This window comes from Siphateles boraxobius, unplaced genomic scaffold (assembly GCF_051911475.1).
Source record: "Siphateles boraxobius isolate OS27281-9 unplaced genomic scaffold, OSU_SipBor_1 2, whole genome shotgun sequence".
Lineage (NCBI taxonomy): Eukaryota > Metazoa > Chordata > Actinopteri > Cypriniformes > Leuciscidae > Siphateles > Siphateles boraxobius.
Window position 1 is genome coordinate 14925105 of NW_027508810.1, and position 20048 is coordinate 14945152.

The following is a 20048-nucleotide window of genomic DNA, read 5'->3' on the forward strand; positions in this document are numbered from 1 at the left end:
CTTTTTTTATTATTCATTTCACTACTATCGTTTTCCTCAGCATGGCAAATTGGGCTGGACTCTATTAGTACATTTATATGTATGCATATGTAAATGAGTAAATTATAAGTCGGTTTATTAAAAAAAAATACATATTTATTAAGATATGCATAAATAGTACATTTTCCCACAACAGTAAGCCTGGCGGATTTAATAGATTTCTCACAGTCAATCTCTGCATTTTACACCAAAATGCAAAACACAAAGCCTAAACAAATGTACAGTAGTTTCAGGATAATCAACAACATATATCCTTAAAAAAAGTAAACTGCAATTCTGCAAAGTCCCTAAATATAAAGAATGTGGCTAGATTGGCTAAAGAAAATAATACAGCTATTATGTAACCTACAGACTACTAACTGATTAACTTGGATTTATTTCATTTTAGGAAATGTTTATTAGATATTGTATATTTGTTTTAAATCAGGCACCATTCTGCGGCACCTAAGTAGGTTGGTTTATCCAATGACATTGCAGCTTGCATTTTTTGGGCGGGGCCAGTAAGTTGAATTGTCACACTGGTGCTCCCCAAAGTCTGAAAGATGGAGGGAAGTGTATCAAATGTAGAAATCTGTAATTTAGCGTACACTGGAAAGTTTGAAGAACTTAAAAGCTGTGTCTTCTCTAACAGCTCACTAGCGACGAAAACAGACCAGGTATGTCAGAAAGTGTTGGTGCTGTTGCACAGTAGTTAGCATGATGCTATATTGAAGTTTTTCCATTGCGTCTAAGATATTTAAGTGATATGCTACGTTGCTGCTCCATACAGGACAGCAGGACTGCTCTGCACTGGGCTTGTTCTGCTGGACATCTGGATATCGTGCAGTTCCTGTTGGATCTTGGAGTTGAAGTGAATATCGAAGATGATGTGAGTCAGCATTGTTTCATGGGACATTCCAGAAGCCTTATACAGCGTCAGTGAATGTTATTGCTTTTAAACCCCCCGCACCTTATTAGTACTTCTCTCCAATGTGCAGTTAATGCTTGACATCTATATTATTTAGTTAAATGTGTTGATAGTAGATACTTTGTCATTCACTGCATATCCTCTTGGTGGAGTTCTTTACCATGTTATATAATTCTAGGCATGTTGGACTCCTCTTCATATTGCAGCATCTGCTGGGAGAGAAGAAATAGTCAGATCCTTAATATCCAAAGGAGCTCAGTTGAACTCTGTGAACCAGAATGGTTGTACGCCACTACACTACGCTGCATCTAAAGATCGATATGAGGTAGATTTTTTGTTTGTCAGCTCTTTATCTTCATCAGGGTTCAATTATTACATAAGATCTTTATTAAAATTTTAAAACTTTTATATTATTAAAGGTGCTTTAAGCGATGTCATGCATTTTTCAGGGCAAAATGTTTTTGTCACATAAAGCAAACATCTCACTATCTGCTAGCTCCCTGTCCCCTGTACACACTGTAAAAAAAATGCGGTCTCTGTAAACACCCCAGGCTCCACAAATGGCAACAAAAACAAACTGGGCTAACCGCACCACGAAACATAACATAACAAACTGTTCCAGCCAATAACCGACAAGAAGGATTTGGGGGTGGGGTTTGGGGGGTTAGTGCGCGGATGATGAGGAGGGAGGGTCTAGCTAGCCTCCCTTTTGTTAGACAATACTTTGTCAACAAGAACTGACGTCACCCGACATCGCTTAGAGCACCTTTAATTTTATCTCATATTTATTTAATATATTTATATTAATATATTGCCAGAATTTTTTATCAGAGAGTTTAGTTTAAGCTTTAGCTTTAGTTCAACTTCGTCACAGAGCAGAATTTTGTCTTTGGCACTGGTATCATACATATATGCATACCAGTAGATGCATCCACATGCAGTATATTAAATTAAATTGTATTAAATTATTACTTTTTCTTTAAAAAAATTAAATTAATTTTGATCTTACTCATGTTTTATATTAATATCGCCTGGTCATTTTTATCAGTTATATTAAATTATTACATTTGTTTTTTCTGAAAATTTTAAAAATATTTAAATTGCATTATCTTATATTTTCGTTTTATATTCATATATTGCCAGCTCTTTTTTTATCAAAGTTATATCAATTCATTACATATAATTTTTCTGAAAATTGTTTTATATTGTTATTTGAAAATTATTTTTAATTGTTCTCTTTATGGTAAAACATTTTATATTATAATCTTATATTAATATACTGGCAACTCTTGTTTTTAATCAAAGTTATATTAAATTATTGCATACATTTTTTTTCTGAAAATTGTTAAATGTTTTATATTAATATTATCTGATATTCATTTTATATTCATATATTGCCACATCGATTTTTTTTTAATGAAAGTTATTTTAAATTATTACATTAAACTTTTCTGGAATTAGTTAAACTTTTTACATTTAATATTATCTTGTATTCATTTTATATTAATATTTTGCCAGCTCTTTTTAATCAAAGTTATATTAAATTATTACATAATCTTTCTGAAACTTGTTAAATGTTTTGTATTAATATTATCTTGTATTCGTTAATTTATTTCCAACTCTTTAACAAAGTTATACTATTTATATAATTATTACATACATATTTAAACATTTTCTATTAAAGGATAACTAAACCCCTGGTCAGAGCCTGACTCCACCCACTGGCAATATTTGAAAAATGCTGGAAAAGAGACATCTCTCTGTAGTCAAGGGCGTGGTTAACTGGTACCCTCCGATGTCAGAGGGGACCACAACTTCCAATAGGAAAATTCAAGTGCAGTAGCCACCCTTCAACCTGAAGAGGGCAGCACTCAGACGTTTTTATATGGGGTGAGAATTGTTCCTTTATTCCAAATAAATAGATTATGATCCACAAATAAATGTAAAGAGATTCACAAAAATAAATCAAATTCACAAATAAATAGATTAAGATCCACAAATAAATGTAAAGAGTTTCACAAAAAAATATAAAACTCAAAAAATAATTAAAATGAGATTTTCTCATATAAAAAAATATATTTATAAATGTGTTTTATGCCACAAACACAACTCTGCCTGGCATTTATTTGTGAACCGCTTTCTGTACATTTGTTAATCCTCTCACGCATTTGTGAATCGGTTCCTGTGCATTTGTAAATCCCCTCACACATTTGTGGATTTTGAAAAACTTCTAGCGTCGACGTGCAGACAAATCCACAAATAAGTACCTCCACCCACCGTTTACTCAAGCCAATCAGATAACGACCACATTGAGCTGACCAATTGTAGTACGTTCTCGCTACAACCAATCACGTTAGGCTTTAAACTCGGGGGGAGAACTGGATCGGATTAATTTTGCAGATAGTTGCACCCCTGAAAGCAACTGTAATTGGAGCTTCATTCAAATTAGCTGTTTGTGTGGTTAAAACACCCCGTTTCCAAAAGATTGTTAACTCAGGATTACACACAAATTATGATCATCACAGATCGAGCATATAACACCCTCTCTCAACACCGGACTCAAGCGGCGCGTCAAAAGCAAATAGCCGATTATCTTCCCTGCTGCCGTACAGTTTCAAATCTTGTAAAATTAACATTTTTGCAATGTTAACACATTTTGCCCATGACGTCTGTTTTCTTACATGAAGATATATGACGTATAATCTTCTTTATTGACTATGCTGGCTACATGAAAATACATAATTCGTGATAGTGTCTAACGTTGCACTGGACGCAGTGCAGTGCGACACGATGATTCATTGATAGTAAACCGATGCCCGTTCTTCTTCTGAAGTAGGCTAGCGGCTACTACACGCAAACGGAGGACACAGTATTTGCACATTTGCTTTGTCAAATGTTCAATCATTGTGACAAAAAGCTAGCAATAGGACATAAATATTATGTAGAATACAAAATATGAGCCCAAATGACCATCATTGAAGATGTAACAGCGTGTAGGCTAAGGGGTTTTGAGTGGATTCTGCAATGCTGAAAAAAATATATTTGCATTTATTTTGGATGCTGTAACTTTTACAATACAATATTATTAAGTCTGATTCATATGAAATATTATTTGTGTGATCAAGTGTTTAACGGATAAATTCAAATCACTTGTCTGCTGGGCATTTCACTTTTAAATGCATGATATATATATTTAATCATGATCCACGGACCTGCTATCTAAGACTGAAGAAGTGGGAAAAGCTGTTGTGACAGTAATTTCCCCAATATTACACAAACTCGCGTATTTATCACGAGGTTGAATCCAGTTATTCATATATAACGTATTGATGCTTTTCTGTTTTATCATGAATAACATGGCGCTTCCATAACGCGTTGTTCCCATAACGTAAGCGCTGTTTCTCTGGCATTTTCAAAGGCTCATAAAAATTTGTCTTTGCTTGATACACAGTCTAATGGTCTAACTCTAACGAAATCCACATTTTAAACATATTTTACTGAAGCAATATTATGGGTCTTAGCCTTACACTCCGATTGTAAAGCCTAACGTGATTGGTTGTAGCGAGAACGTGCTATGATTGGTCAGCTCAATGTTGCCATTATCTGATTGGCTTGAGTAAACAGTGGGTGGAATCCACTTATTTGTGGATTTGTCTGCCTGTCGACGATGGAAGTTTTTTAAAATCCACAAATGCGTGAGGGGATTTACAAATGCACAGGAACGGATTCACAAATGCGTGAGGGGATTTACAAATGCACAGAAACTGATTCACAAATGCGGTGAGGGGATTTACAAATGCACAGAAACTGATTCACAAATGCGGTGAGGGGATTTACAAATGCACAGGAACTGATTCACAAATGTGTGAGGGGATTTACAAATGTACAGAAAGCGGTTCACAAATAAATGCCAGGCAGAGTTGTGTTTGTGGCATAAAACAAATTTATAAATAGATTTTTTTATTTACAAATCTCATTTTATTTATTTGAGTTTTATAATTTTTTTGTGAAACACTTTACATTTATTTGTAGATCTTAATCTATTTACTTGTAAATTTGATATATTTTTGTGAATCTCTTTACATTTATTTGTGGATCATAATCTATTTATTTGGAATAAAGGAACAATTCTCACCCCATATTTTTACACCATATACAGGTCGTTCTCAAAAAATTACCATATTGTGATAAAGTTCATTATTTTCGATAATGTAATGATAAAAAATAAACTTTCATATATTTTAGATTCATTGCACACCAACTAAAATATTTCAGGACTTTTATTGTTTTAATACTGATGATTTTGGCATACAGCTCATGAAAACCCAAAATTCCTATCTCAAAAAATTAGCATATCATGAAAAGGTTCTCTAAACGAGCTATTAACCTAATCATCTGAACCAACTAATTCACTCTAAACACCTGCAAAAGATTCCTGAGGCTTTTAAAAACTCCCAGCCTGTTTCATTACTCAAAACCGCAATCATGGGTTAGACTGCCGACCTGACTGCTGTCCAGAAGGCCATCATTGACACCCTCAAGCAAGATGGTAAGACACAGAAAGAAATTGCGGCGTGGCATGGAGGCAATCAGCCTGTGGCACTGCTGAGGTGTTATGGAGGCCTGGGATGCTTCAATAGCGGCCTTAAGCTCATCCAGAGAGTTGGGTCTTGCGTCTCTCAACTTTCTCTTCACAATATCCCACAGATTCTCTATGGGGTTCAGGTCAGGAGAGTTGGCAGGCCAATTGAGCACAGAAATACCATGGTCAGTAAACTATTTACCAGTGGTTTTGGCACTGTGAGCAGGTGCCAGGTCGTGCTGAAAAATGAAATCTTCATCTCCATAAAGCTTTTCAGCAGATGGAAGCATGAAGTGCTCCAAAATCTCCTGATAGCTAGCTGCATTGACCCTGCCCTTGATAAAACACAGTGGACCAACACCAGCAGCTGACATGGCACCCCAGACCATCACTGACTGTGGGTACTCCAGTGCTGCTTCTCTGTAGCCCAGGTCAGGCGCTTCTGCCGCTGTTTCTGGTTCAAAAGTGGCTTGACCTGGGGAATGCGGCACCTGTAGCCCATTTCCTGCACACGCCTGTGCACGGTGGCTCTGGATGTTTCTACTCCAGACTCAGTCCACTGCTTCCGCAGGTCCCCCAAGGTCTGGAATCGGTCCTGCTCCACAATCTTCCTCAGGGTCCGGTCACCTCTTCTCGTTGTGCAGTGTTTTTTGCCACACTTTTTCCTTCCCACAGACTTCCCACTGAGGTGCCTTGATACAGCACTCTGGGAACAGCCTATTTGTTCAGAAATTTCTTTCTGTGTCTTACCCTCTTGCTTGAGGGTGTCAATGATGGCCTTCTGGACAGCAGTCAGGTCGGCAGTCTTACCCATGATTGCGGTTTTGAGTAATGAAACAGGCTGGGAGTTTTTAAAAGCCTCAGGAATCTTTTGCAGGTGTTTAGAGTTAATTAGTTGATTCAGATGATTAGGTTAATAGCTCGTTTAGAGACCCTTTTCATGATATGCTAATTTTTTGAGATAGGAATTTTGGGTTTTCATGAGCTGTATGCCAAAATCATCAGTATTAAAACAATAAAAGACCTGAAATATTTCAGTTGGTGTGCAATGAATCTAAAATATATGAAAGTTTAATTTTTATCATTACATTCTGGAAAATAATTAACTTTATCACAATATGCTAATTTTTTGAGAAGGACCGTATTGTAGAATTAAAACACTTTAAACCCAAAAAAAAGTCAAAAAATTTACTCGAATCAATTAACAGCATTTATGAAGCTCCAATTTTTTTTTGAAATTTGTGATTTTCTTTTATATTAATATTATATTAGTTTCATATTAAAATATTGCCAACTCTTTTTTTATCAAAGTTACATTAGATTATTTTATAAAATCTTTCTGAAGATTGTGAAACCTTTTAGATTAATAATAATATTATCTTGTACTTTTCAACAGATAGCCCAGATTCTGCTGGAAAACGGTGCAGATCCTAATGCAACAGATAAACTGCAATCCACACCTCTGCACAGAGCATCTGCTAAGGGCAACTACCGACTCATTCAGCTTCTTTTGAAAGAGAGCGCTTCTACCAACATTCAAGACTCAGAAGGAAACACGCCACTGTAAGTAGTGCAGAACCACTAGTGTTATTTTTCCTCTATTGCTTATGATTATGTATAGATACCTTCTCAGACCTGTTCTGCATCAACTATTTTTATTGTTTTTGCCAGTCATCTTGCATGTGATGAGGGTCGAGCAGAGGCTGCAAAGCTCCTTGTGGAACATGGTGCCAGCATCTACATTGAGAACAAGGAAAAGATGACGCCTCTACAAGTGGCTAAAGGTGGCTTGGGATCTATGTTGAAACGGGTAGTAGAGGGCTGAAGGATCCTGAGTGGAAACGGAGCAACGCAGCTTTTAATTAAACTGCTGTCCGAGTATGATGAATACTTGTTTGTAAGGGTATTTAAAAGAAATACAGTAAAAAAAATGTTTAAAGATGTCTGCTGAACTACATTATGGTCAGCATTCTCTTTATGGTAGTTAAAAATTTCATGATTTGATATGTCAGTCTATTTTCATGCTTTTTATCGGGTACATGAGTTTCAGGCTTACACATAACATTCTGATTATAATTTATCTAGTACAGCCATGAATGCTTTATTTCTGTTAAACCTAAAGCTGATTTTGTCATTGATTAGTCACTTAAAATGTCATTTCTAGTTTTTTGTGTCCGTGTGCGAACGTCACAAGACCATAGTAGTGTATTCTTCCACCTTAATGCTTATTTTTTTACATGGGAAATAAATTGTAATTGAATACAGGTGATTGGTGCAGTCATATCTGAGTGTTGTATTAAAAGGACACAAACATGATTACATAGACATGTTCATCTTGACTTGTACACTACCGTTCAAAAGTTATTTCTATTTCATAGAAAACATTTTAAATTGAAATCAATTTTCACAATATTACCATTTTTACTGTATTTTTGATCAAATAAATGCAGTCTTGGTTCAGCATAAGTGACTACTTTAAAAAAAAAAAAATCTTACTGAATGTGGAAGTGTGATGTGTGTGGGTTGCTGAGATTTCTGGTCGCATAACTGAAACAACTTATACATAAAACTGAAATGTGGATGAATGGCATGACAAAAATGTGGTCTCATGTTACCCACCTACATGTCTTCATTTCTGATTTTACTGAATGCAAATAGTGCCATGTACTGCGCTCGGCATAAAATGAGTATAAACTTTTCTTTTTTAAATATTACTTTAATAGTTGTTCTGTAGGCAAACATCAGTGGTTTGTATTTGATGCGAGTGGCAACCAGTGCAAGTTTATGTGGGATAATTCCCTCTACAGCTCCTTCAAGAGCACTCGCTGCTGCGTTGAGGATCAGTTGCACAGGTTTAATAATAATAATAATACATTTTATTTAAAGCGCCTTATCAGGACACCCAAGGACACTGTACAAAGCAGATTAAAAAACATTAAAACAGTAATCAATAAAATTGGCAAGACAACATTAAAGTGATATGGGTCAGATGGAATATGATTGTCTAAACAACAGAGTTTTGAGTTTGGATTTGAAAAGATTAAATGAGTCCATGGTACGAAGATCTGGAGGGAGAGAATTCCAAAGATGTGGTGCAGAGCGACTAAACGCCCTGCTCCCCATTGTGACAAGATGAGCAGGGGGAATAGAAAGCTGGCAGGTGTGAGAGGATCGGAGTGAACGAGTAGGTATGTTTAAATGGAAAAGATCTGAGATATCTGGAGGAGCCATGTTATGAACTGCTTTGAAGGTAATGAGAAGTATTTTAAAGATGATCCTCTGTTTGACAGGAAGCCAGTGAAGTTGTTGGAAGATGGGAGTGATAGGATGAAAAATGGGGGTCTGAGTAATCAGGCGTGCAGCAGAGTTCTGTAGGAGCTGCAACTTCTGGAGCGGCTTATTAGGTAGGCCAAACAGGAGTGAGTTGCAGTAATCTAACCGAGATGTGATGAGGCTGTGAACCAGGATGGCGGTCGTTTTGGGAGTAAGAGAGGGACGGAGGTGGGAAATGTTACGCAGGTGGAAATAGACTGACCGGGTGATGCTATTAATGTGTGAGTGAAAAGATAATGTGCTGTCAAGGACGACACCCAGACTCTTAACCTGAGGGGAGGGAAGGACAGTTGAGTCATCAATGGTAATGGAAACTTATTAGCTTTGGAGAGGGTGTGAGGTGTGCCCACCAAAAGGACTTCAGTTTTTGAATTGTTCAGTTTGAGAAAGTTGGATGAAAACCAAGAATGAATTTCTTGGAGATAGAGGGTAAGAGAGGTTGGTGGAAACTAGAGAAGATGGTTTAGTAGAGAGGTAGAGCTGGGTGTCGTCCGCGTAGCAATGAAATTTAATGTTATGTTTACGGAGGATGTGACCAAGAGGGAGGATGTATATAATAAAAAGGAGAGGCCCCAATACAGAGCCTTGGGGCACTCCAGTGGAAACGGGGAAGGTAATGGATTTCTGGGTTTTTAGTTGTATGAACTGTGTGCGATCAGAAATGTATGAAGTAAACCAGGCTATGGGAGTGTGGGTGATACCAATAGATGATAATCGACTGAGTAGGGTGGGATGAGAAATGGTGTCAAAAGCTGCTGTGAGGTCCAGAAGAATGAGAATTGAAAGTAACCAAGAATCAGAAGCCATGAGAAGGTCATCTGAAATTTTAATGAGTGCGGTTTCAGTGCTATGAAGCGGACGAAAGCCAGATTGAAACTGCTCGTAGATGCTATTCGACATGAGGTAGTTATGAAGTTGAGAAGCGACTGTTTTTTCCAGAATTTTGGATATGAAGGGTAAGTTAGATATGGGACAAAGATTGCTAAAATTAGTGGGGTCCAGACCAGGTTTTTTCAGAATGGGTGTGACCGAGGCAATTTTGAGTGAAGGGGGGACTGAACCGGAATTTAGAGAGGAGTGGATAATCTCAGTGATGAAAGGGGCAAGTGAAGAGCAGCAGGATTTAACCAGGGTGGATGGAAGTGGATCGAGCTGACATGTGCAGGGTTTAGATTTATGAATAATGTCCGAAATTGCTTGAACGGAAGGTCGAAACTTGGAAAAGTAGTAATTGGGGATGGATAAGGGGTGTTATAGTTGCCTCCAGAAGCTGCAGCTCCAGAGGGGGTCAGGTGTTTATGGATGTCTTTGTATTTTGGTAACAAACAAGAACATAAGTTTATTGCAAAAGTCTTGGGATTGCATATGGTAGGTAAGAGAATCAGGAGGTAATGGAGGTGAGGAGGGAGAACAGGGTTTTAGAATTATGATGATTAGAGTGGATTAAGTGAGAGCAATATGCAGATTTAGCTGAAGAGAGGGAATCCTTATACAAATTGACATGTTCCACGTACATATTTTTATGAATGGTGAGTCCAGTTCTGTTAGCAAGACGCTCCAGCTGACGGCCCTGAGATTTCAGAAGGCGTAGGGCGGGAGTGAACCAGGGTGCTGAGCGGGTGATGGAGACTGATCTGAATCTCATAGGAGCATGGGTGTCCAAGAGGGTGTGAAAATTTTTGTTATAGTAAGAAACTAATTCATCAGGTGAACAACAAGCAGGTACACTTTGGAAAATTATTGATATCAGATGCAAAGGTAACAGTGTTAATGTCCTTGATATTCCTGAAGGAAATGGTACGAGCGAGGGTCAGTTTAGATAGCGAGAGGGTGATGTTAAAAGTAACCACGACTGTGGGCGAGGGTCCGGGCAACAGTGAGTCAGAGTACTCAAACGATGAAAATAGAGGAGAAACAGGAATCGGCAAAACTTTCCAGGTCTCGCGATGAAACAATGCGAGACCTCCGCCACATCCAGAAGTGCGGGGCTGGCAATTGTAAACAAACCCCGGCAGGGCAGACGCGTTAAGGGGAATAAAATCATTAGTCAGCTGCCAGGTCTCAGTCAAACATAAAAAGTCAAGATTATAGTCCATTATGACATCCCTGCTTAGTAGACCCTTGTTGTTGAGAGAGTGAATGTTCAGGAGACCAAAGTTGATGGTGGCAGAGCTACTTTTACAGGAAGAGCTAGCCACTTTAGCGTCGGCGGGTGGTAAACCAAGTTGGTATGTGTTAGCAGAGTAACTTAGGCAGACAACAGGGAATACTGTTTCACATCAACCAGTCTCTTTCTGACTGGCGCACTTTATTTAAACAAACACATGTGCATTCATTCAGTCACTGATTAGGTCACATGACATACACTCTGCAATATGATTGCCTGGTTCAAAGAAAAAAAATATATATATAAATGAGAGCACAATATTTATAAATCTCAACACCCCCACTTGCTCTCACATTTCTATTTCATCATTTCCAGTTCATCACTTCAATACAAGTACAAAATTCATACACCAAACATTAATGAGTTAAATTTCATTAACTTGAGTTTTGTTGCTGGTTTTGTTAGCACATCCGCAACCATATCATCAGTTGGACAGTATTCCAGATTAATTCTGCCCTCTTTTATCACTGATCTAACAAAATGAAATTTAATGTCTACATGTTTACACCTCTGTCTATACACAGGATTCTTTGCTAAAGCAATGGCACCCTGATTGTCCTTATACACTCTCGATTCATATTTCTGACCATCAATGTTTTCTAACAATTGCTGTAGAAATAAACACTCCTGTACAGTCGCAGCTAAAGCCATATATTCTGCTTCACAAGTTGACAGTGCAACAGTAGGCTGTCTTTTGGTCTTCCATGAGACCAGTGGACCATTTTTGTTTAGGCTAACACAGTAACCTGTAGTACTCCGTCTATCAGTTACATCAGCTGCCCAATTCACTGTATGCATGAATCAAGTTATCATTTTCACTTGTAACACAGTTCTTTGTCTTGTGTCCCTTTTAAATATCTTAAAACATGCTTGACAGTGTTCCACTGTTCTGTGGTTGGTCTAGTAAAATACTGTGACAGTTTGCTCACTACAAAACTTAGGTCTGGTCTTGTGCATGTTGCCAGGTAGATTAAGCTACCTACTACCTCCCTGTATTTTCTAACATCACTCATTTCCTCAGCATCATCAGTGTAGTTTAGTTTTTGTTCACATGGAGTTACCCTGGACTTACCATTTTGCATGTCAAATCTCATAAGTATTTTCTTAATATACTTATGTCGTGACATTTTAACACAACCAAAATCTTGCTCATAATCAATACCAAGGAAATGTGTTAATTTTACCAAGTCCTTTATTTTAAATTTTGCATTGAGTGCCTCTTTTACATGATTAAGCACATACACATTGTTGGCTGCAATAATCAAGTCATCAACCCAAATGATTATAAAAACTTGGCAGTTGGAGAAAAAGTCTCATCATAGTTCACACCTCTCTCTTGACCTTAACCTTTAGCAACATATCGTGCTTTGTATTTGTCTGTTCCATCACTATTTTTCTTAATAGCGTAGACCCATTTACCCCCCACTAATGCTTTACCTTCAGGTAGACTGGTCAGGGTAAAAGTTACACTTTCCTTTAATGACTTCATCTCTTCACTCATAGCCTTAACCCATTCATCTGCATTCACTGATGTTACTGCTTCTTTGTCTGTCTGGGGTACATTACATACAAGTCTGTAACAATAATCAGTGTCAGCTTCGTCACCATCAAAACCACAAACATAATCACTTAAATAACCTGGCCTTTTCCTCTCTCTGGCAGGATTTCTCCCTTTTCCAGGTTTATGATCTATTTGTGTTTGTTTTTCGCACATTTCTGGCTCTTTTACTTTGACCGGTTCCTGAGAATTCTGCTGATTAATTTCAGGACCTTCTCTTTTCGATTCTTTAAGATTATTCCTAACCCTAAAATCGTCAAAATCATCATCAATCGGTATCTCGTCCGCCTCAACACTCATTCTGGGTAAAAACTCAACTAGTCTGCGCTTCTGTATTTTCCCCCTATCAGGATAGTAGATCATGTATGCTGGACTATTCTTGTCATATCCCACAAAAATGCCCTTCTCACATCTCGAGTTCAGCTTACTTTTCTCATGTTGATAAGCGTAACACGAAATACCAAACTTCTGCATTCTAGAAATGTTCGGTTGCCTGCTTGTTAACATGAAGTCAGCTGTCTTTTTAGTTCGGTTATTAAAACATCTGTTTCTCACTACAGCAGCAGTCTGGACTGCATAGGTCCACAATGTTTTTGGTAACCCACTTTCTATTAACATGCACCTAGCCATGTCAAATAAGGTTCTCCAGTTTCGTTCCGCAGTGCCATTTTGGTGTTGAGAGTATGGTGCAGAGGTCTCATGTCTAATACCATTTCTACTCAATAATGCCTGGTACTCCTTTCCTGTGAACTCTGTCCCATTATCAGACCTGATGCATTTAACTCTCCCATATGGAGCCATGTCAGCAAGGAATTTCTCTGTAGCGGTTGTTGTGTCACTCTTGTTTCTCAAAAAGTATACAAAAATGGCACTAGAATAATCATCTGTGAAAGATAATGCATATTTATGTCTTTGGACATTGGGTCTATAGGTCCTGCTAGATCAGTGTGTACCATTTCTAGAGCTGCTTTGGCTCTCGCATCAGGCTCTCGATTTCTAGTCTCAATAAACTTGCCTTGTATGCAAATCTCACACAGTGGGGTAAGTTTGTCTGCTCTATTCTCAATTTGCATACCATCCACAACATTCTCGAGCTTAATTACATCCCCATAGTTGCAATGACCTAATATCTCATGCCATGTCTGCAAGTCATAACATTTTCTACATTGGTCATTACACTCGTTATCTATTGTGTGCATATAATACAGTTTATTGTGCACGTGTATGGGGAATTCAGTACCGTCTTTATGCTGCAGAGCGTTTTTCCCTTCTCTGGAGATCACGGTTGCTCCGTTCGAGGTTGCTGCCTTCACAGAGAAGATGTCCTGTGGATATTTTGGGATGTACAGCGCGTTCCTTAGCGTTGTTTTGAAACATCGTCCAGTGCTGTCCACTAAACATACTGCTGCGTCTCCTCTGCTCTTAGCGACTCCGTTGCACCTCGTGCCGTCAGCCAACTCCACACAGTGCGTGTCAGCTTGGAAACTGCTGTCAAACCACCGGAACTTTGCGATGTCTGTGATGATGTGTGAAGTTGCACCTGCATCCACCATTAGGCCTCTTCTCTCATCCTCATGCCTCCACATCTCAGCGCCGCTTGCCCGAAAAACATATTCCTTGTCACCCGGCTCCTCTGACATTTTTCTTGCGTTATCCCGCGGTTTCCTCCATCTGCAGGTTGCATCGCGGTGAGTGGTATTTTTACCACTCACCGGTAATTGACTGCACCACTGTTTACGCCGGCATGTGTTCGCTTTATGGCCTTTTGTGCCACACCGGTAACAGATAATGTCAGCACTTGCAGCCACACAGTCACCAAAAGTGACTTTCGTTCCAAGCTGTGCTCTTGCTTTCATTACGTTGTCCCCTGAAGCAGTTGTCTGCATATTTTCGATATCCTCATAACTTCGAAGTCTTGTTTTAAATTCGGCAAAAGTCATTTTAACATCACTCTGAGTAACATGGATAGTAAATGGTTTAAATGTCTCTGTAAGTCCTTTCAAAACCATTGCTGTCAAGAGTTCGTCACTCAGATTCTCATCTGCATTTCTCAAAGCAGTGATTGTAGTCTCAGCTCTGATGACATATTCCGATACACTCTCTCTGGCAATTTTTGCAGTGAAGTTAGCTCTGTATACAAGCTTATCACCCGGGGCTTTCCTTTGCCAGCATAATATCCACGTAAAATCTCCAGCGCCGCACGTCCGTCATCTGCTGCTTCTCTCATGACCAGTGACAGGCTTTTGTCATCCAGGAACTGTATCAGCATAGGCTTTGGCGTTTTTCGTCTCGTCTTCCTCATCTTCGACAGAAGGTTCATTTAAAATAGTCTCTTTTAGTCCTTGCAAACAAAGGTGAACCAAAAATTTTGTCTCCCATAGCTCATAATTCTTCTCATCTCCGTCAAAGACAAGCCTTGACCAGCTTCTTCTCTCACAAACTTAAACTCGGGTACACGCGTTTTCGTTGCGACTTTTACCCAGCGACTTAACACCTGTATTCTGGGCCCATAACCTGTTAGCAGAGTAACTTAGGCATCAACCAGTCTCTTTCTGACTGGCGCACTTTATGTAAACAAACACATGTGCATTCATTCAGTCACTGATTAGGTCACATGACATACACTCTGCAATATGATTGCCTGGTTCAAAGAAAAAAAACAAATCAAATATAAATGAGGGCACAATATTTATAAATCTCAACAGTATGGAAGAATAAAGAGTTCTTATAAAAGCGCTTACCGCGTGGTCCACGGTGGATATATATCCGGTTCGGCTGGAAAAAGATGTCCGACGGAATGGAGCAACCAGATGGGGGCTGGAGGACATCCACATGGCGTCGGAGCTTCAAAAGCTCAGTAAAAGAGTACAGGAACAGAGCGTCGACCTGCAGGTGGACAAGAGACACCAGAAGCCAGCCAAGCACGAACGAGAAAGCCCGACCGGTGGATCCACGCCATCCTGCACAGGAGAGAGAGAGAGAGGCCGTGGGGCCGGAGATCACAGAAGAGCGTTAATCCAACAGTTACTGGTCATAAGCAGCAACCAATGTTGGACAGGCGATATAATGATTCAATTTGATCAGATTGAAGCACTATCTGTCTGAAAATTCGCTGGTATTGTCAAAATGTATGCCAAATTTCTACCGGTGAGTAGTGGCGACAGTCACGCCAGCGTTCACTCAGACAACCGGAAACTGAAAATCCAGCTTTGACAGTTACATGATGGAAGGCCTGACAAGAGAGCATTACAGTCTTGGCTGGATAGAACAAGGGTTTGTGTAGCATGCTAGTAATGGCTTGATCTTCCTATAATGTTGTGTAAGGCAGACTTACAGGATCAGGCAGTTCTAGCAATGTGCTCTGTGAAGTTTAACTGATCATCAATCCTAACTTCCAGGTTCTTGGCTGTCCTGAGTCCTGCATGGGAACTGTTTCTGTAATCCTGCTCCCGCTGAATTTCTGACCATTACCGCCCGTTCCCACAAACATTCTGTTACAGCTTGTAGGAATTGTAAAAAATTACACTAACGTTAGGGCTATGCTGTACGTTCAAAATAACTGGGATAAAGCGGTAACACTCTACCATAAGCTCTCATTTGTTAATGGTATTAACTAACATGAACTAACAATGAGCAATTGCCTAAATTTGTTACCGTATTTATTAATCTTTGTTAATGCTAGTAAATAAAAATCCAGCGGTTCATTGATGTTAGTTCAGAATAGGTTTTATTATTTTATGGAATATTAACATTATTAATATTAACAGAATATATAATTTTGTCTTGTAAATTTAAGTTCATTCCCATAAAATCTAAAATGTTGCTGTTTGTAAAATGCAGCTGACCGTGGGAACATATCCTCCTACGAACAAAAACTGATTAAGAATCCAGGCATTCAATCTTTACATTCCATCTGAATTATTTACAGAATGTCCCATATGTGACTCTCACTAGTTTTCTCTGGTAGTAGGATTTCAAGAATGTCAGTTTCTATCACATTTCTTCCATACTTCTTCGTTAAAATGCGTACACCCTTGATTAAATGAAACGTGTATTTTAAATATGTACTCCTGACCCTTCTTGACATTGAGTGTACAAGTTCATGACAAATTCTTATTCAGTTAACTCCTGAAAAATGACATCCTTGAGTTCCCTGTTTAATGGGGAGTGTTGTCTCTACAAAATCCCCCACAGGTGCCCAATAGTGTTAAGGTCGGGTGGAAGGTCCTTCTCAAAAAATTAGCATATTGTGATAAAGTGCATTATTTTCCATAATGTAATGATAAAAATTCAACTTTCATATATTTTAGATTCATTGCACACCAACTGAAATATTTCAGGTCTTTTATTGTTTTAATACTGATGATTTTGGAATACAGCTCATGAAAACCCAAAATTCAGTGGAAAATTCGGAAGCAGTCGACTGAGTCTGGAGTAGAAACATCCAGAGCCACCGTGCACAGGCGTGTGCAGGAAATGGGCTACAGGTGCCGCATTCCCCAGGTCAAGCCACTTTTGAACCAGAAACCGCGGCAGAAGCGCCTGACCTGGGCTACAGAGAAGCAGCACTGGACTGTTGCTCAGTGGTCCAAAGTACTTTTTTCGGATGAAAGCAAATTTTGCATGTCATTCGGAAATCAAGGTGCCAGAGTCTGGAGGAAGACTGGGGAGAAGGAAATGCCAAAATGCCTGAAGTCCAGTGCTGTTTCTCTGTAGCCCAGGTCAGGCGCTTCTGCCGCTGTTTCTGGTTCAAAAGTGGCTTGACCTGGGGAATGCGGCACCTGTAGCCCATTTCCTGCACACGCCTGTGCACGGTGGCTCTGGATGTTTCTACTCCAGACTCAGTCCACTGCTTCCGCAGGTCCCCCAAGGTCTGGAATCGGTCCTTCTCCACAATCTTCCTCAGGGTCCGGTCACCTCTTCTCGTTGTGCAGTGTTTTTTGCCACACTTTTTCCTTCCCACAGACTTCCCACTGAGGTGCCTTGATACAGCACTCTGGGAACAGTCTATTTGTTCTGAAATTTCTTTCTGTGTCTTACCCTCTTGCTTGAGGGTGTCAATGATGGCCTTCTGGACAGCAGTCAGGTCGGGAGTCTTACCCATGATTGCGGTTTTGAGTAATGAAACAGGCTGGGAGTTTTTAAAAGCCTCAGGAATCGTTTGCAGGTGTTTAGAGTTAATTAGTTGATTCAGATGATTAGGTTAATAGCTTGTTTAGAGACCCTTTTCATGATATGCTAATTTTTTGAGATAGGAATTTTGGGTTTTCATGAGCTGTATGCCAAAATCATCAGTATTAAAACAATAAAAGACCTGAAATATTTCAGTTGGTGTGCAATGAATCTAAAATATATGAAAGTTTAATTTTTATGATTACATTATGGAAAATAATGAACTTTATCACAATATGCCATTTTTTTTAGAAGGACCTGTACTTGTCCACTGATGGATCTTTACCTTAAGCTTGATTTTCATGCACTTTTAGTTTGTTTCTCTTAAGTTCAGTTCCATTTTCCCACTCATCATTTGTTACCATGGTTATTGATTAATTAGTTGTCACCTGTTTTGAGTTTGTCATTATTATTTATTTAGTTCAGCCATGAATGCTTTATTTCTGTTAAACCTAAAGCTGATTTTGTCATTGATTGGTCACTTAAAATGTAATTTCTAGTTTTGTGTCCGTATGCGAACGTCACGAGACCATAGTAGTGTATTCTTCCATTTTTATGCTTTTTTTTTTTTTTTTTTAATGGGAAATAAATTGTAATTGAATACAGGTGATTGGTGCAGTCATATCTGAGTGTTGTATTAAAAGGGCACACACATGATTACATATGTTCATCTTGACTTGTACAATACCGTTCAAAAGTTTGTGGTCAGTAAGATGTTTTTTTTTTTAAAGAAAATAATACTTTTATTCAGCAAGGATAAGTTAAATTAATCAAAAGTAACAGAAATATTTTTTAATGTTATAAATGTCTTACTTATTTCATAGAAAACATTTTAAATTGTAATCGATTTTCACAATATTACCATTTTCACTGTATTTTTGATCAAATAAATGCAGCCTTGGTTCAGCATAAGTAACTTTTAAAAACATTTCAAAATCTTACTGAATGTGAAAGTGTGTGGGTTGCTGAGATTTCTGGTCACATAACTGAAACGCATAAAACTTAAATGTGGATGAATGGCATGACAAAAATGTGGTCTCATGTTACCCACCTATGTCTTCATTTCTGATTCTACAGAATGCAAATAGTGCCATTTACTGTACTCGGCATAAATGAGTAGCCTATACACTTTTCTTTTTTAAATAGTATCCTATGTGTCATTATTAACGGGTCACGTGTTGATGAAAAAGATGTGTCTTCAGGAGTTTCTTGAAAATGGCTAAAGACTCAACAGCTCGGGTTGAGGTCATTCCACCGCTGAATTTCTGACTATTACCGTCCGCTCCCATAAACATTCTGTTACAGCTGGTAGAAATTGTGAAAAATTACACTAACGCTAGGGCTATACTGAACGTTCAAAATAACGGGGATAAAGCGGTAACACTTTACCATAAGGTCTCATTTGTTAACATTTGTTAATGTATTAACTAACATGAACTAACAATGAGCAATAGCCTAAATTTTGTGACAGTATTTATTAATCTTTGTTAATGCTATAGCTAAATAAAAATCCAGCGGTTCATTGATTGTTAGTTTGTTAATATAAGTTGTATTACTTTATGTGACTCTCAGTCGTTTTCTCTAGTAGTAAGGAATTCAAGAATGTAAGTTTCAATCACATTTCTTCCATACAAATGCGTTAAAATGCATACACCCTTGATTAAATTAAACGTGTAATATTGTAGTAGCCTACATATACTCCATAACTGTATAATGCTCTTTTTTCTCTTCAGTTCAGTTTAATTTTTCCACTCATCATGTTACCATGGTTATTGGTTAATTGGTTGTCACCTGTTTGTCATTGAGTTCATTCACCAAGTGTATTAGTCATTCAGTTCAGTGTCTGGCATTGTTTGTGCCTAGCACACTGTTTCATGCTGTTTGCCCGTTAATCAAGTGCTTGTTTTATTTAATAAATATTCACTTTTCGTTTTCATCTTCATTGGACTTCAATATAGTGTTACAGATATGTATTCAGACATACTTCCTCAGTCTTACGTCAGCATGCTGTTAAACACTATAGGTTACTAAAAGGAACTGCTGACTACTCATGAATATTTATGAATGTATGTCGTGCAGTGCTACTAGTTCTAACCACCAACTTGTCAGCGGAAGCTTAACTGGCTAAATTTAGGTAGTGGTAAAGATAACTTCCCCAGAAACGAACCTTCTGTTTGGCATAATTCCCCATTGCAATATATCATTATTAAAAGAACTCTATCAATCCACTGCTCTTCTTACATTTTAGGGGATGGCCATTTGTATTATATACATTATTATGGGCTCATTT

The 20048-nt window shown here is 38.3% G+C and overlaps 1 protein-coding gene across 2 annotated transcripts; it reads left to right on the forward strand.

Annotated features, from left to right (window-relative positions):
• The first annotated feature begins 523 nt into the window (after window positions 1-523).
• Window positions 524-18392, forward strand: psmd10 (proteasome 26S subunit, non-ATPase 10). Of its 2 annotated transcripts, XR_013205849.1 has the most exons (6): window positions 524-695; window positions 809-907; window positions 1125-1271; window positions 6925-7091; window positions 7200-7649; window positions 18217-18392. XR_013205849.1 is itself a non-coding variant. In XM_077236024.1 (5 exons), the coding sequence occupies exons 1-5, from the start codon at window positions 582-584 to the stop codon at window positions 7351-7353; spliced, it is 681 nt and encodes a 226-aa protein (XP_077092139.1). In that variant the 5' UTR covers window positions 524-581; the 3' UTR covers window positions 7354-7991. The 2 variants fall into 2 exon arrangements, 1 of the variants encoding a protein (XP_077092139.1); XM_077236024.1 differs by lacking the exon at window positions 18217-18392 and having other exon boundaries at window positions 7200-7991.
• Window positions 18393-20048: the final 1656 nt, after the last annotated feature.

What these genes read in the sequence shown, in the direction of transcription:
- psmd10 (XM_077236024.1), top strand. Translation starts at nt 582, where the DNA reads ATGGAGGGAAGTGTATCAAATGTAGAAATCTGTAATTTAGCGTACACT. An exon ending in TAGCGACGAAAACAGACCAG is followed by an intron (nt 696 to 808) that starts GTATGTCAGAAA and finishes TGCTCCATACAG; the next exon opens with GACAGCAGGACTGCTCTGCA. An exon ending in TCAGAAGGAAACACGCCACT is followed by an intron (nt 7,092 to 7,199) that starts GTAAGTAGTGCA and finishes TGTTTTTGCCAG; the next exon opens with TCATCTTGCATGTGATGAGG.